The sequence below is a fragment of the Maylandia zebra genome, linkage group LG15, assembly GCF_041146795.1.
Source record: "Maylandia zebra isolate NMK-2024a linkage group LG15, Mzebra_GT3a, whole genome shotgun sequence".
Classification (NCBI taxonomy): domain Eukaryota; kingdom Metazoa; phylum Chordata; class Actinopteri; order Cichliformes; family Cichlidae; genus Maylandia; species Maylandia zebra.
The window spans coordinates 29,119,710-29,138,614 of NC_135181.1; the positions used below are offsets into that span (position 1 = coordinate 29,119,710).

Consider the following 18,905-nt stretch of genomic DNA (forward strand, 5'->3'; position numbering starts at 1 on the left):
ATAGGTCATTCAAAGGTCACCATCCCCCCAGACTGCTCCAAAACGGGCCAAAATGGTCTACTTTTTTAGTGCTACGTTTGTGCTGGTTTGTGCAGGTAAAATTAGCGTTTGTGCTGCTTCTGTTTTAAAGATATTAATGAAAATGTAAAGGTCAACCAGCCCCCCCACATTACCCAAATCCAACAAAAGTGGTATCAAACGTTTGTGCTACGTTTGTGCTGGTTTGTGCTGCAAAGATTTTCGTTTGTGCTGCTATCATTTTAAAGATATTAATAACAATTTCTAGAGGTCATCAGAGGTCAACCAGCCCCCCCACATTAATTAAATCAAACAAAATGGGTGTCAATCAACTGTGCTACGTTTGTGCTGGTTTGTGCTGCTAAAATTTTCGTTTGTGCTGCTTCTGTTTTAAAGATATTAATGAAAATGTAAAGGTCAAAAGGTCAACCAGCCCCCCCACATTACCCAAATCCAACAAAAGTGGTATCAAACGTTTGTGCTACGTTTGTGCTGGTTTGTGCTGCAGAAATTTTTGTTTGTGCCGTTATTATTTTAAAGATATTAACAAAAATTTCTAGAGGTCAACCAGCCCCCCCATATTAATGGAATCAAACAAAATGGATGTCAAACGTTTGTGCTGGTTTGTGCTGCAAAAATGTTTGTTTGTGCTGCTAACATTTTAAAATGTTTAATAAAATAACGTCTTGATGCGTGCTTAATCATCCAGGTAAGTAAATCCCAAAAGGTTGATTCTGTTCATCTGGACATTTTCAGTTGGAGAAATGTTTCGTCACTCATCCAAGTGACTTCTTCAGTCTCAGCTGACTGCAGGTTTCCCCAACCTTATAAACAGTACATTTGCATAGTGAAGGAAACTAGCCACTGAATGAACAATGTGCCGGGGGGTTAATTCCATGATTGTTAGTATGCAAATTCTTATGACCATTGATCAATGACAACTAATCAAAGCCTATTGATCAATGGCAGTGAGTACCATTCACAGAAAGTGGGGAATGGCTACAATCACAGCATTGTAGGATGGCGAAAGATGTACCCTTGGGCCCCCCTTCTCGATCCAGAGATGGTCAGCATCCTGACAGCCCGATGGACGAAGCTGTCTCTCAGTCTGCTGGTTCTGCCCCGGAGGCTCTTCAGTATCCTTCCTGATGGCAGCAAACTGAAGACGCTGTTGAAGGGACGAGTGGAGTCACCTGTAATGGAGACGACCTTCCAGATGAGGCAGGTGCAGTAGATCTCCTGGGGAGGGAGGCAAGAGAGGTCCCCACAATGCTCTCGGCTGCTCTCACTACCCGTTGTCATTTTTTCCTGCAGAACCCAATGCAGGAGTCATACCACACAGTGATGCAGCTGGTGAGGATACTCTCAACTGTGCCTCTGTAAAAGGTGCTCATAATGGGGGTTGAATCTCTTGTGCTTCTCAGTTTGCAGAGGAAGTAGAGTCACTGTTGGTCTTCTCCACATTCAGGGACAGGTTGTTGTTGCTGTACCACTCTGGCAGATGGTTAACTTCACCCCTGTAGTAGATCTCGTCGTGGGTCAGCAGAGTGAAGAGAAGGGAGCTCAACACACATCTTTGGGGAGCCCCCGTATTCCGTGTTCTTGGGCTGGAGGTGTTGCTGTTGACCCGTACTGTCTGCTGTCTTCCTGTCAAGAAATCTAGCAGCCCGTTATACAGCAAGGTGCTGATCCCCAGCAGATCCAGTTTGTGAATGAGTTGCTGGGGAATGATGGTGTTGAATGCTGAACTGAAGTCTATGAACAGCACTCTGACATATGAGTCTCTAGTGTTCAGATGTGTGAGGGCTGAGTGAGGGGCAGTTGAAATTCCATCATCGGTTGAGCGTTTTGACCGGTATGCGAACTGAAATGGATCCAGGTTGGGGGAAAGCAATAATTTGATTTGATGCATGACTAACCGTTCAAAGCACTTAACTTAATAATGATGGAGGTGAGTTTGACAGGACGGTAGTCCTTAAAGCAGGAGATAGATGACTTCTTGGGTTCAGTAATGATGGTGGAGAGATCTCCACACACTGTCTGGGGATTGTGTCACCACGGTCTGTAGAGTGGGCTTGTAGTCTGTGATGGTTTGTATTCCTTGCCACTGCCTCCAAGTATCTCTGCTGTCGCTGAAGCTTTGCTGTAGCTGATGCCACGTGACAGGTTTGCCCTTGCTGTTCTTAGACTCACCTAATTCCCGGCTCTGAAGGCTTGCATTTTTCAACTTTAGGAGCATTTAAACCTGACCTGTGAGCCATGGTTTCTGATTGGCCCAGACAGTGATAGTCCTGGTCTCTGTGACATCATCGATGCATTTTGGGATGTAGGCAGTGACAGTTTCTGTATATTCCTGAAAGTCTGTGGTGTTGTCGTGTGTGGCGGCCTGTGGTGGAAAAGCAGTGCCTCTGAGGACCCTTCTGGCCACACCTGTACCTGCTTACGAACTGGTTTGGTGACTTTGACCAGGGGCCTGTGGGAACCCATGGCACACCTAGATTTCTGCCTGTACTGACCCTTATGCAAAATAGGTGGAATTAAGACAGTTCCAAAAGCAAACACAATTGATCAGTGCTGAGAGTGGTCCTGTTGCTGAGGTTGGGATGATCCTGTAATCTCTTATGAACGACCTCCAACGCTTCTATGACTGGGATGCAAGTGAAGACAGATGTAACATCTCTCTCTCACTGTACATGTACTGTTTATAAAATTAGGGAAACATAACCTGCACAAACAAAATAATTTGCAGGACAAATGTTTGACATCAATTTTGTTCGATTTGAAGAAGGTAGGGGGGGCAACTTCACTCACGGGTGTTTATAAGGTTGGGGAAACCTGCAGTCAGCTGAGACTGAAGAAGTCACTTGGATGAGTGACGAAACGTTTCTCCAACTGAAAATGTCCAGATGAACAGAATCAACCTTTTGGGATTTACTTACCTGGATGATTAAGCACGCATCAAGACGTTATTTTATTAAACATTTTAAAATGTTAGCAGCACAAACAAACATTTTTGCAGCACAAACCAGCACAAACGTTTGACATCCATTTTGTTTGATTCCATTAATATGGGGGGGCTGGTTGACCTCTAGAAATTTTTGTTAATATCTTTAAAATAATAACGGCACAAACAAAAATTTCTGCAGCACAAACCAGCACAAACGTAGCACAAACGTTTGATACCACTTTTGTTGGATTTGGGTAATGTGGGGGGGCTGGTTGACCTTTTGACCTTTACATTTTCATTAATATCTTTAAAACAGAAGCAGCACAAACGAAAATTTTAGCAGCACAAACCAGCACAAACGTAGCACAGTTGATTGACACCCATTTTGTTTGATTTAATTAATGTGGGGGGGCTGGTTGACCTCTGATGACCTCTAGAAATTGTTATTAATATCTTTAAAATGATAGCAGCACAAACGAAAATCTTTGCAGCACAAACCAGCACAAACGTAGCACAAACGTTTGATACCACTTTTGTTGGATTTGGGTAATGTGGGGGGGCTGGTTGACCTTTACATTTTCATTAATATCTTTAAAACAGAAGCAGCACAAACGCTAATTTTACCTGCACAAACCAGCACAAACGTAGCACTAAAAAAGTAGACCATTTTGGCCCGTTTTGGAGCAGTCTGGGGGGATGGTGACCTTTGAATGACCTATAAAATAAAGTTTAATATCTCGGAAACCGTAGCAGCACAAACGCTGATTTTACCTGCACAAACCAGCACAAACGTAGCACTAAAAAAGTAGACCATTTTGGTTTGTTTTGGAGCAGTCTGGGGGGATGGTGATGTCATCAGCAAAAAATATAACTTTTAATATCTCAGATACTGTAGCAGCACAAACGCTAATTTTACCTGCACAAATCAGCACAAACGTAGCACTAAAAAAGTAGACCATTTTGGCCCGTTTTGGAGCAGTCTGGGGGGATGGTGACCTTTGAATGACCTATAAAATAAAGTTTAATATCTCGGAAACCGTAGCAGCACAAACGCTAATTTTACCTGCACAAATCTGCACAAACGTAGCACTAACCGCTCCGCCTATTTGCCTTTACGTTTCAAGTGGTGGGGGGTCAGCTTCACTCTGCTCTGCTAGGGACCCTCCAGACGCTTTCCACGGACCTCTCCCCTCCCCTCAGTGATTCCAACCCGGACTGGCACAGTAAGGCGAACAATTCTCCAGTTCCTAGTTATCTATGCTCCAGTTTTCCCTTCAGATTATAATAGAGCTGGGCGATAGAACGATAACGATATGTATCGCGATATAACTTTTACTCGATAGAGAAATTAAGCTATCGCGATAGACTTCGCCGCTCTTGTCCTCTTAAAATAAAAAAAAATTTAAAAAAAAGGTCAGCCAATCCAAACTAAGTAGCGCAGAGCCGAACCAATCACAGCCGCAGCGTCACGTCGCGTGACTTGTTACGTACAGCACAAGTGCCAAGCCGCACGTGTGTTTGTTTGGGAAGCAGGCAGTGGGTAATAATAATAATAATAATAATAATAATAATAATAATAATAATAATAATAATAATAATAATAATGGATTGGATTTATATAGCGCTTTTCAAGGCACCCAAAGCGCTTTACAATGCCACTATTCATTCACTCTCACATTCATACACTGGTGGAGGCAAGCTACGGTTGTAGCCACAGCTGCCCTGGGTAATGGAGCCAGCGCGTAATGGAGGAAATGAGTGTGCCGACTAGAAAAATCTACTGAGCGTGACCGAAGAGAAAACAGATGATGGTTCCAATGCCGGAGAGATTGTCGAACGGAAGAGCCATAGAAGTTCCGTAGTGTGAAGGTATTTCGGCTATTTCAAGTCTGACAAAAAACAGAGTAGCGTGCACTGTAAATTGTGCCGAAAGCAAGTCTGGAAATACAATAAACTGGTGCATGCGTCACACTGTGCGCCACGTTATTGTTTCGGTGAAATGAATTTCTACAATACTGTTACTGTTAATTCTACTCTCTGCAGTGTTTAAATGCTTACATATACACACAGTTACTGTCCCTCCACACATACGACTCGGTTCTGCTTCTATGCCCCAGCTTTGTTTACTTTTTCCCATCGAGGCTTCTAGACTTCTGATTGGCCAACATTTCTGCACGGTTAGGAATCTAGCGCCACCTGCTGCTTTGGCATGTTCATAGCAGCGTTTTCCTTCATTTCTGCCTTTATGTGTGGATGGGATTATTTTTTAAAACGAAAACGGAAAATCTCCGTTTTCAAAAACACCCGTGTACGTGTGGACGTAGCCTCAGTCTCTGACTGGAAGCGCTAATTCGTCATTCGGCTTTTGTCAGACTAAAGTAACTGTTAAAACTGTTTGAAAAGCTCAGCTATACAACAAGGAGAGATTGAGAATTTCCTTTTAGTTCTCAGTTTATTTGATATTGACAAAAGTTAGTTTTGTCTGTTCTTCTGTAAAACAAACTAAGATTTATTTTTAGAATTAATATTTTGTTTCTAAGTGGAATTGACAATTTAGTCTGTTTTTGTTTGTTCTGTTTTGAAACTTAAACGCTTTAGCGGCTGCCTTTTGTGTAGTTTGCAATATTTGCCTTTATTTATCTGAAAAAGTCTCATGTTCCTTAAGTACATCTACCCTGTTGAACTTATTATGGGAAATAAATATTTAAATAAAAACAAGCTGCTGATTATTTCACATTTTACTTGTGAGCAACGGCACATTTAAATCTTACAAATATAGTTATTTGGCTTATATCGTGATAGATATCGTTATCGCCTGAAATGAAAAAAACATATCGTGATATGAAAAAAATCTCATATCGCCCAGCTCTAGATTATAACTACCTCCTCCTCTGTTACAGAATATTTCCGCGGCTTACTGACCTCCTCCCCGTCCCTACAACTAGCCTGATTGGCCCCCCCCCTTGTCGCGTTAGGTCGCTTTTACGATTAAAATTCATTGTAAGCATTCCTCGCCCGTGTTTGTCTGCATTTTTGGGTCCACTTTCCTGATCGAACCTGATGGTTCATGACATCCCACTTAATCTCAGAGGCTTATTGGCAACCCACACATACTGAACATTATTGGCTGATTTAAGAAAGAGGTTTTTTTTTAACCATCTGTTGTACCAAGGTCGATGTTGTTATTTGCTAAGACAGCATAACATTTTTCATTTTTACATTATAGCTGTAATGAATATTTGACAGTAAGGTATTAAATTTTACAAATTCAAGTTTTCAAGTAGTGCCTACACAACCTATTCTACCTCCAAAAGTGCAAGTGTATAATCTAATGTAACTTTTGGAATTAAGTGAGCTATTTTGCATGTCTTTTTGCCATTTGGTTTATTGGTTTCCCAACTGCTATAGTAATTTTGGCTTACTTGGCTGCTTCCCATTGCCATTGGTTAACAACATTAAGGGAGTTCTTCTCTGTAACTGCTATATTTCATTTTTGGATTGCTGATATCATATCTTACTTCGGGATAAATAGAATGGGCTTCCATGAAGGTTGTGCCAGCCATAAGCATATGACGGGAAAGCCTAATTAATTTAAATTTTTTGTCAGCTGATTATATTTTTCAATTTTTTATTATTATTTTTTTTAACAAAAGAAGCTTTTGCTATCAAGCTTCCCCGCAGAATGGCTTTCATTGAATCCCAAAGAATTAGAGGGTTCACTTCTCTGTTGTCATTTTCTTTAATGAATGTATCTATTTCTTGTTTAATATGTTCATTTGTAATAGATTCATTCAGATTTGGTTTATATTGTTTTTCATGCAGCCACACGATGAGGTTCCGTGCAGGTCATGTTCGTGTCTGTTTTCGTCATGCCATTTGGTTCACAGTTTCCATGCATCTGCACAGCACTCTGTTCATAGTTATTCCTTTCAGTCAGGTTAGTGTTTTTCCAGTTTAGGTTTTTTGTTAGTTGCAGTCTCTGTCCCTGTTATGTTTTGTCTACTCCCTTTTGCATCAGCCCAAATAAAGGCTCACTTTCAGTTTAAGTTCACTCCCGTCTCTTCGCCTGTGTTCGCGCCTGGGTCCACCACACACACTCTCCACACGCTGGCCGTGACAGAAGCCCTACATTAAGGCGCCAAACAGTTTTCCTTGGAAGTGAGTCCAACTGAATTGTCAGAAAAATCGTGTTATGATCTGAGACATCCGCTACCCCAATTCTACAGTCTAACACTCTATGACATTCTTCCTTTTGCATTCTTGTTTAATTTTTGCTAATACTCTGGCTCTTTTGATTGGATTTCCCAGGCCGTTAAGCAACATCAATTCCAGACACTGTGACATAGTATACTGTTGTGGAAATAAAATGATCCTCCACCACTGACCTCAAAAACAAACAAAACCTAAACCAAAACATGGTAGATCAAATAGATGAACAATTAAAGAGAACTGTAGAATTCAAAACTCGAACAACATTGCAATATGACTCCCAATATGAGGTAAATGACACACCCCCACACAATGATGAGAGGGAGAGCCTCACTGGAAGTGAGGGCTCTCTCTTAGAATCCGTGAGAACCCCGATCTGAGTCACACTCATCCTATCTTAAGTTGTTGGCTACCTCAAGGTATAGCAATTATACACAACTTGAACTATGAAGAACATATTAATTATTCAAGAGAGCCAGATACATATTTGGAGTGATTACGTTATCTGCCCCTACACTGAAATAGTTTCTATAAAGTCAAACCCTTCTCTGTTTCCTTGTAGTTTGTCGCGCACTCTCTGAATGGCTCCGTTGTTGCTTCTCCGGGTCGCGGGTTGCCATGGTGACGCTTGCTCCAGTAGAGACATAGGGTCAAATCCTCCTCTTTCGTGTGGCTCCTCCACCGTAAATCCTCTCCACTGCATCTCTCGTACCGCCTCCGCCGGACTGTGGTACACCTGAGGGCCTGTGTCCCAGTGGTTCCAGAGTTTTGTAAATGGAGATTGCCCTTTTGTTTAAGTGTGCTTTTCACTTCTCTATGTGCACGGCGCTGTTGTACTACCGTAGCAGTAAAGTCATGGTCGAAACCAATGGGTTTGTCTTTGACAAGGATCTTCTTCTGCCATGCGTTTCTGAGGACAGTTTCCTTTGTTTTGAACTGAAGAAAACAGACGACAATGGAACGGGGAGCAGCATCAGCACCTGGCTTAGGACCAAGGGATCGGTGAGCCTGTTGTATTTGTGGGTCAGTGCCATCAGCCATTAGCCTCTTTCTTCTGATCACATTTTCAACAAAGCTTATTACCGAGCTGCCCTCTTCTCCTTTGGGGACTCTGTAGATTCGCAGGTTATTTCTTCTCGATCTAGACTAAAGGTTTTCTAGCCTTTCGGTTAGTTTCCTCTGCCCCATTAGCGATTGTCTCAGCGCGTTGTAGGCCACCGCTGACCAGCTTTCAAGCCCCGCCACTCGTGTTTCAGCTTCCTCAAGCTTCTCGTCGTATTCTTGGACTGCTAGCTTATCAGCCGTTAGCTGTTAGTTCATATCTTCTTTGAATTTCTTCAGGTTGTCTTTCAACTCACGCCTGAAGACTTCTTTGAATGCGTTGAAGTCAGCTTTCATCTCCGTCCGGAGTGGACTGTGGACAACTTTCATGTTGGCAACCACAGCAAACACCAGAGCACTCAAAAACCAAAAACTCTGAATTTTCATGTTGTCACAATGCTTTATCAAGGTTCTTGCCCTGTTTGTAACCCATGCGAGCACACTACAACTGTTATCGATTTTTCCCCTATTTTTTTTTAAAATTTGATTTCTTTTGGTAGGCACTAGAACTGATTTAATGGAAGTTGATGTTTTCCTCTTCTTTGTGGGAGAGTTTTAATTTTGTTCTTTCTCTGGCAGTCAGGAAAAATGTGCAGTGAGTTTTCCTTGACTGCTACATTAATGTCGAACAGAAATGTTGACACTTGTGACATGTGCAGCTGACTTAGGCGCATATGGAGCATTCAGGTTTGCATAATGCAGTACGGAAATGTAGATTATGTGTCCTTACCTGATGTCTACATGTTTGCTTGTGAACAATTTTCAACTTAAGGAAACAGCTCCATTGTTTTAGCCTTTTCCTGTATTTCACAGGACATTCTCTGCTGATGGCAGTGATGGAGAACGCAACGTGGCCACATCCCTCATACCTCCCACATTATCTCCTCCGTGGTGACCCTTTCGCCTCAAGACTCTCCAGGGAGGCGGACGTTGTTGCAGCCCTTTACGTCTGTATCATAGGTGAGTCTTTTGTTAAGAAGAATCATCATGTTTGCATAAATGTCTGATTTTCTACCATTCTGCTCTATGTCCTACTTCTATTGGACGAGAAAACAGACTCAAGTTTGCTTTAACTAACTTTAACAAACGTAAAAAGATGCAACATACAGTTTGATTTTCTTGTCCTGTACAACAAAATGTGGTCCAAAAGGTTAGGGTTTACTTTAACTGACTCAGATGGAGGTGTACAATGGTCCCGTAGGGAAAATGGGAAATTCCATAACACTTGGACATGGTGTCAGTGTGACGTATATGATGAAAAATATTATGCTCTGCTGAACATAGTGTTGTAACTGAGATTACACAATGAAAACAATAAATAAAAACTCTGAGGTCTGAGGCATGATCGTGATGACCTAAATCCTAACCCTAACTCAAACCCTCTACCTAAAAATCAGAAGTTTTTGGTTTTATGAAATTGGTCAAAATTATTGTTCTACCTGAGACATAAAAAACTGTAGCATGAGGGTAGGGTTAGGGTGATGCATCATACTTCATGGAGATTTCAATTACTGATGGAAACCATTATTCAGCAGGAATAAACTCGGGGCAGATATCTATTTATAATTAAAACTGAATTACATTTACTGGGGGTACGGCATTATCAGAAGGAGCACGTGATTGGTGCATTAGGATGTCTCTAAGATCTAAACACTGCTCTTACAGTTTGGCTTTTCACTTCAGGTTTCCTCATTTCAGTCACATTTATACACATACAGGGAGTACAAAAGCCTTTGAGTGTCTCTACTTAAACCTACGGATGCTCCTTTTTGAGTTTGTTAGATTGCATGAGTCATTATTGTAATGAAATGGTTGCCTCTGTGTCTATAAATTTGTGTCATGTGAGTGGACCATTGGCACTCTTATATGTGCTTGATTGCAGTATAACGATGAGTCGTCCCAGCTAGTAAATCTGCACTGTGTATTTTCTCCAGGTACACATACCGTATGAGAAACGAGTAGCACAGCAATTGGAAAGTATGCAGACTGTAAATTGTATCATTTCCGTGTAATGTTAAAGGCTGGTCTCCTGGTCTTTTTTTCCCAAAGAATGTTTTCTTAATGTGAAGATGAGTGACTGCAATTTCTTAAGCCCAACAGAATATCAGATTCCTGACTTTTTTCTGAGAAAATCAAAGACCTTCTGGAGATGCTTCAAGCAGGCAGAAGTACAAAAAGTCATTGTTAAGATCACACTTGGTCACGGTAAAAGTTGTGAACTGACATACTGTTTGTCCCTTCGTTTTTTTTAATTATGTAACCATGTTTTCGCAGAAGTACAAATTCAGGTTTGTAATGGAGGCCATTTGTGCTAAATAGGGTTCATTGTAAGCAGCAAACTAAAAGAATACATTTCAGACTTTGAGGTAAATGACGCAAGCAAATGAATTTTCTGAGAAAGCTGCTGCCCTTTGATTACCTTCAACATGTGATCCATTACCATGGAATCCTAACTTTTGAATTATCTTCTCTTTTCTTTCCTATTTCCATCCTTATGGACTGGTGTAGACAGTATGAAAAAAAAAAAAACGTAACATTTTACGGGGCGATCGTGGGTCAAGAGTTGGGAGTTCGCCTTGTAATCGGAAGGTTGCCGGTTCGAGCCCCGGCTCGGACAGTCTCGGTCGTTGTGTCCTTGGGCAAGACACTTCACCTACCGCCTACTGGTGTTGGCCAGACGGGCCGATGGCGCGATATCAGAATCAGAATCAGAATACTTTATTGATCCCTGGGGGAAATTATTTTTTGTTACAGTGCTCCATTTTAAACCAACATTAAGACAAGACAGACAATACGCTAACTAAGAATAGTACAATATATACATATATATACATACATACATACATAAGTCACTTATAAATAAATATTTGGAAAAGAAACATGTGTAGTTGTAGCAGCAAACAGTGTGTTAAGTGGATGCGTTGTACAGGGAGATGGCCACAGGCAGGAATGATTTCCTGTGTCGTTCAGTGGTGCTTTTCGGTAATCTCAGTCTCTCACTGAACGAGCTCCTGTGACTGACCAACATGTCATGGAGTGGGTGGGAGGTGTTATCCAACATTGTCTTTATCTTGGACAGCATCCGCCTCTCCGACACCACCTTGAGGGAGTCCAGCTCCATCCCCACAACATTGCTGGCCTTACGGATCAGTTTATTAAGTCTGTTGGCATCTGCGACCCTCAGCCTGCTCCCCCAGCATGCAACAGCATAGAGGATCGCACTGGCCACAACAGACTCATAGAAAATCCTCAGCATTTTCTGGCAGATGTTGAAGGACCTCAGTCGCCTCAAAAAATAGAGACGACTCTGGCCCTTCCTGTAAAGTGCTGTGGTGTTTTTAGCCCAGTCCAGTTTATTGTCAATGTGTACTCCAAGGTATTTATAGTGCTCCACAATGTCAACACTGACCCCCTGGATTGAAACAGGGGTCAAGTGTTTCCTGGTCTTCCTGAAGTCCACGATCAGTTCCTTGGTCTTTGCCACGTTGAGCTGCAGATGATTCTGCTCACACCACGTGACAAAGGAGTCGACCACAGCCCGGTACTCTGTCTCATCATCCCTGCTGATGCATCCAACCACCGCAGAGTCATCAGAAAACTTCTGAAGATGGCAGGTCTCTGTGCAGTGGCTGAAGTCTGTGGTGTAGAGGGTGAAGAGGAAGGGGGAGAGGACAGTCCCCTGTGGTGCCCCTGTGTTGCTAATCACCTTGTCAGACACACACTGTGGGAGACGTACATATTGTGGTCTTCCTGTCAGGTAATCAACAATCCAGGACACCAGAGAAGCATCCACCTGCATCGCTGCTAACTTATCACCCAGGAGGGTCGGCCTGATGGTGTTGAAAGCACTGGAAAAGTCAAAAAACATGACCCTCACAGTGCTCGCCGGCTGGTCCAGATGGGTGTAGACACGATTGAGCAGGTAGATGATGGCGTCCTCTGTTCCGAGACGAGGCTGATAAGCGAACTGAAGGGGATCCAGATGTGGTCTTACTATGGGTCGCAGCTGGTCCAGGATGAGCCTTTCCAGGGTCTTCATGATGTGGGAGGTCAGTGCCACAGGCCTGTAATCCTGGGGGCCACTGGGACGAGGCGTCTTTGGTACAGGGACGAGGCATGATGTCTTCCACATCACCGGGACCCTCTGCAGACTCAGACTCAGCATAAACAGTTTATGAAAGACTCCACACAGCTGGGGGGCACAGGTCTTGAGGACAAGGGGACTCACTCCAGGGCAGCTGTGGCTACAACTGTAGCTCGCTTCCACCAGTGTGTGAATGTCTGTGTGAATGGGTGGATGACTGGATGTGTAAAGCGCTTTGGGGTCCCTAGGGAGGACTTTTTCAAATCTCTGCTATAATTTTTGCTGCAGTATTCCCTAAATAAGAATTGGTATGTTTCAATTAGTTTTCTAGAAACTACAATACATAACATAAGTCAGACGTTCCCAGTTACAAGGATAGTGTAAGGTAGGAAGACTTTAGGACTAACGTGTGGCCCTGATGCTTAGTACTTTGCATTTGTTAAATGACCCATGTGTAGCTATTATGTTATTACCTTTTTACTGCTTTTTAAAAAAAACAAACTTGCTCAGCTTCTATTAGAGGCCTGAGAGTTTGAGAGTTCTGTGCAGTATCCTAGCTGTTCGAAGCACTGTTTTGGAGAACTTTGCGTTGCAGGGGGGCTTGCTGGTCACACAAAATGAGTTTAGTTGAAAATAACAAGAACACTACAACACTATTGTTTGTAGTGAAAACCATTTCACTAAAATTCACATTTTGAGTGAAATGAATGTTGTTGTAATGTCAAATTTTGCAATGGGAGTAAATTGGATATGATCTAATTAACAGGCCACCAAATTAAAATGTCAGCAGAAGACTAGTTTAGTTGCTGATACACATTTTACACAATCTTACATATCACACACACTGACTCATTTAATGACATGTCATTAAGTCACATGTCTGACAAAAAAAAAATGTAGTCAGCTTATTAGTGTGTGTTAAAATGGGTTGTCTGTAAACCTGAATATCACTGACAGACAGGGTCTGCTCTCTGTGAAAAATGTATACGGCAGGCATCCATGAAAGGGTCTCCTGCATGAAGGATTGGGCAGCACCAGGCCCCGACACGGCTACTGGTTGAAGACGCTCACTGCATCCCATGAGCGTCTGGCAGCACAAACGAACCTACCAGCCAATAACCTGGCTCAGTACCGCATGGAAGCTTAGAGCAGCTAAGATGAACAGGCACATGGCTCAATACATGAGTGGGGCACAGAAAGAAATAGCCCATAGCACAAGTCACCATCAAGTGTGGGATCTACCAAGGAGATGCGCGGTCCCCACTGATGTTTTGCATAATTATTGACAAGACTTACTACAGATACCGACTACAGAATGGAGCAGTTGTCAGCCACCTCCAATACATAGATAACATTAAGCTGTATGTCAAGAGTGAATGACACATCGATTCACTGATCCACAGCACCACTCTATATACACTACACTTGGAATGTCATTTGGATGTTTGGATTGGAGAAGTGTAGTGGGTTGGTAACAGAGAGGGAAGTTAGTCACAACTGAGGGGATCGAAGGGCGGCTACAAGTACCTGGGGATCCTGCAGGCAAATGGGAACAACGAAGAGGCTGCTAGAAAAGCTGCAACCACTAAGTACACCGAAATTTCTCATCCGTGGGATAATGAGGGTTTATTCTATTCAGTCCCGAGGAGTCCAGCTTGAACGGTAAGAACCAGATCCAGGCTATCAAACCTATGCCCTGCCCTGATCAGTTACGCTGCTGGGATAATAAGCTGGCCAAAGGAGGTGAAAGAAGCCACTGACATCAAGACCGGGAAGCTCCTGATACCACATGGAGGGTTTCACCCCAAGTCAAGCACCCAGATGCTGTATGCTAAGCGGAAGGAAGGGGGCATGGACTAGTGAGTGTCAGAACCATGGTCCAGGATGAGACACAGGATGAGAAACGAACATTGATGAGTACATCAGGAAAATAGCTCCATCGTACGTCGTGCTCAGTGAATACCTCAGGCAGCAGAAACCCAAGAAAGACGAGCAAGAGGAGGAACTATCATGGAAGGATAGGCCCCTGCACGGTATGTACCACTGGGAGATAGAGGAAGTGGCTGACATCCAGAAATCCTGCCAGTGGCTGGACAGAATACTAACAAACTTCTATCGATGCACCATTGAGAGTATTCTTACTGGCTGCATCACCACCTGGTATGGCAGCTGTAATGCTCTGGACCGCAAAGCTCTAGAGAGGGTGGTGAGATCTGCCAGCCATGCAGGATCTCTATAGACGGTGCTGCATGAGGAAGACGCAGTGGATCCTCTCTGATTCCAGCCACAGACTTTTCACACTCCTACTGTTCGGCAGGCGGTTCAGGAGTATTCAGACCCGCACTAGCAGACACAGAGACATTTTTTACCCACAAGCCGTCAGGCTTTTGAACTGCTGACATTCTATACACACGATTACACACTCACTACAATTACAGGACTACACACTATCACTTAAACAAATGCCAATTAAATGCTCATTGCACAAGTTATGCACAACCTGTAAATACTCTTGCACAAACTGTAAATACCAACTTGTCTTAAATTCTCTAAATATTTAATTTTTCTTCTCTCTGTTTCTCTTTTATCATTGTTGTTATTATTATTACTGCTATTTTCTGTTATTTTCTTCTTAATATAACTGCACACTTTCTATATGCTTATGTAAAGCTGAGGAGCACGAGCCAAAGAATTTCATTATGGGTAAATGTGGCTACACTGTTTATCTGTACATGACAATGAAACTTGAAACTTGAAACAATGATGCAACATGTGAAATAACACAAGAAAGTGTTTTCTGTGGCACCCTGTCGATGAAGCAAGCAGCTGTTATATGTGATATTGTGATCTGGTACCTGGAAGTTTTGAAACAGTCTTGCTTTGCATTATTATTTTTATTTTCTTGCTACATATTCCAAATATTAGTAATAACAACTCATATTTTATTTTTGCTTTGAGATTGACTCATCTCACTTCAACATGTAACATGTGGTAGGTTTTGTGAAAGGGATTATTTGTACATTAGAAAAGTCCTTTTCTTAATCTGTCATGTACTACTCATTAGTGTAGTGAATATAAAAAGTACTGCAGACTTGTTCTTGTTTCTACTTTTTCTTGTTGTACTGTACCATACATTTTTGTTCAGTGTCTAGTGGGATGGGCAGGCACTTTATATTAGACATATTAGAAGTACATGTTTGGGGGATGTTTTTGAACCATATTATGGGCGGTATGATTACACTTCAAGTGTTTGTTTGTTTGTTTTTCTTATCAGATTTCACTGGCAATTCTACATTGCACTGATCATTAGATTTGAATTTGTAGCTCTCTCCTGATTGATGTAGATTGGGGGGATTCAAAGTAACCACCCAGATTTGTTATGAGGTCACGAGGCTTGCTTCTAGAAGTCTTTGCCTAAATCTAGCCAAACAGCAAGGGAAATTCGTAAGTGAAACTCGGCCTGACAACTACAGAACAAACCACAGTCTCCTCAGTAAAATTCCTGTCATCGTCTACATGCTGTGAGTGCATATTGTCACCCGGGGGAAAGTGTCAAAAAAATGTTAAAGAAATAGAATATTGGCAACTGTTGTTGCTCTTTTAGCTTAATCCCTACTTTGGAAAATGCAGACATTAGAGACATTTGAGCCGCATAATATTTGAGCCGCATAATGAAGATGCACAGTCTATTAAGTATTAATGGGCATATCAAAAGCACTAATAGCTGTAATTAAATTCTTGTACTACACATAATTACTTCTTTCTTTAACGTTACATTTTTATTATATGAAAAAAAGTTTTAATTGCAGGTATTAAATGAAAGAACTGGAATAAAATGGAACAAATAGCAAGTGAAGAACAAAAGTATGCCCTAGACGTTTTTGCCTAAACAGTCTAGCCAAGCAGCAAGTGAGAGTAACAGTAAGGTTGTAATTAGTCCCCAGAGGGTTACACACAAAATTGTCAGACTAAAGTGTATGAGACTTAATTAGAAATTTAACATCTTCTAGTTTTGATGGAAAAATGCCTATTTAGCATGTGCCTTTAAGTCCAGCTCTAACTTGAGATGTTAAAGAGAAAACATGGGACTACAGAATATAAGTGAAATAAACTTCTCACTGTCTGTTTTCTTTCTCATCCCCCACTGTGTATTTAGAGATGCACAATTAGTCCATCTGTGGTTTCCTATTAGCAATGTAATTACTTGAGTGTGAATTTAAATCTTTCAGCCACCCACATCTTCCCTGTCCTGTTCTAAGCTACAAGGGTTAATGAGGAAGGAACCTTGTGTTTGTCATTAACAGAGACAAATCTCATAATTCGGATAACATGTTTCAATGCTTCAAAGACCCACTTATAGTCAAAGAAGTTTTAATACACAGAAAAGAGTTGTCCTTGCTTTGCAGCAGTGACAGCAGCTCAAACTGATGATTTCTTCAAACAATGACAGACTTACACACATGCTGCCCTATAACAAGGATGGGAAACTAATTTTCCAAAGAGGCCATATTAGAAACTAGGACTGGGGATGTTGTGGAGGGCTGCACGAGGAAGCTCGCAATTCACTTCATCTTATGCCGTGGCCCTCCACAACAGTCCCAGTTTCTCATGTGGCCCCTTGGGAAAATTAACTGCTTACTCTTGTTCTTGTGAGATTTTCATTGTTTACAAGCTGAAAATAGCAAAAGGGTAATGTGCACAGAAGCAGTTTGCACAGCCAGTGCCTGGAACTCCCCACAAAAGCAAAATGTGTTCTGATAACATCAGCTGGAAGTCACATGAGACCTTCAGGCTCACATATTTTCAATCACACCAGTGTCTGTAGATTTCACTGTACTCTTAATCTGCAAAACACATGCACATGATAAAAACATCTTCACCAAATTTACAACACACGTGTAGGATTTTAAAGGACATGGAAAGATGGAAAACAACCAAGCACAGAATGCCCTAATACAGAGTGGAAACAAATAATGACATCAGTGCCAGCACAGAACACAGTTGCTAACACAAACCACAACCCAAATCTAAAACGCATGGCAAATATAGCCTGTTATCGGACAAAGTGAAGATAAAAACAGAGTGTAATAAGTTAATGTCTGTTTGCTCTCCCTTTGGCTCATTTCCATGAAGTAGGAGATTTGATTTCCCCAAACCATTTACTAGAGGTAAATCTGTCTGCCTGAATCCAACAGTAAATTCAGAACTGTAAGACCAAAATATATGTGTGAAACCTTAACTGAAAAGTAACCACTTGTAGTTTCTAAAAATGTTCCTGTTGAGCCTGTGGCTGAAACACAGCCAGACTCTGATGTTTCTGTAATTAATTTCAGGTTGCTGTGCTCTTTGATTTCAGGAATGTGCAGTTTTTTTCTGTATTTTGTTGTTTTTACACTTTTCAGCTTATGTGTTGCCAGCTTGATGGTTTTCCCCCATCTTTATCTATTTAGAGGTATTTTCTCAAGTTGGACTCTGTTGAACTGTCAGGGTTCAGGTACTGCTGTCAGCTTGTCATGATATGATTTCATTAAGGAAAAAGTAAAAAAAAAAAAAAAAAAAAAAACAGCTGCAAAGTGAAACCAAATGAGTAACGCATGTTTAGATACATTTTTGGAAATGTAAACATTTCTTGTTCTTTATATGTCAGGCCCATGCTGATAGTGTTCACTTTGAGTTCTGCAGTGTTTGTAATTATACGTTAATGACATTAACATACATTACCCGAGTTTGTGGCTGTCTGTGGCTGTTAATTTTTTTTAATTGCTAGCTAATTTCTCTTGACAGCCTCTGTCATTAAATGATAACAACTCACACAAACATAACTCCTTGTGAATAGAAGGAGCATTAAGCACAAGGATGGCAACTAATAACAGAATTAAAGTTTATGTTGGCATTTATGTACTCCAAGTGACTTGAGGACCAAAGAGGTCTGGAGACTCTCTGACAGATTCTTCCAGGTATGTAACTTCAGCACCTTTAAAGGCTTTCTCGAACTGCATGTGCATGTGCACTGCCATTGCCAGTAGAAATACAATTAGCAAACTGGCTGCAACAAGAAGGAGGAAATTGTTATTGGAGCTGTGTGATTGTTGTGTGTTACTGTTTTTTATAATGACAGAGTAGCAAGAAATGTTGTTTACCCTCTGAGGTCTAAGTCATCATCAGTGATGACCCCAACCCTTAGCTCTGAACCCTAACTTCTTGTTAAGTAGATTTCTTTTTAATGTAAATAGGTTTTTCACATTACTGTGAAGGCCCTGGAGAATAATGTAAAAACGGTAATCAGAATGGGAGGAGGAAGATCGGGTTGCGTGTAGAACACTTGATGGACACTGGAGCAGCTCTTTGCACTCACAGTCAGAGTGAACTTGTACTTTCTTGCAACCCTATTTCTGTTTATTCTTTTTCTATTAATTCTTTGCTCTGTGTCAATGCCTCAATAGCAGTTTGAAATAGCGCAGTGAAAATGTTGCTGTATTTCTTCAATAACATAATCAAGTCTGAATGTCACTGTTGCTCCATTAACTTGCTTAGACACCAACATCC

General features: G+C 41.6%; 1 protein-coding gene across 5 annotated transcripts in view; it reads left to right on the forward strand.

The window, feature by feature from the left end:
- opn5 (opsin 5) overlaps nt 1–18,905 on the forward strand; it is a 75,340-nt gene that overhangs the window by 14,814 nt on the left and 41,621 nt on the right. For 4 of the 5 annotated variants that reach the window (XM_004574086.3, XM_004574087.3, XM_076874267.1 and 1 more), the window contains one exon: nt 9,089–9,235. In XM_004574086.3, coding sequence (XP_004574143.1) covers nt 9,103–9,235 — 133 coding nt within the window. In that variant the 5' untranslated portion in view covers nt 9,089–9,102. Of the gene's footprint in view, nt 1–4,120; nt 4,189–9,088; nt 9,236–18,905 lie in introns of those variants that run through there. The other variant, XM_014412026.3, reaches the window with a different exon arrangement.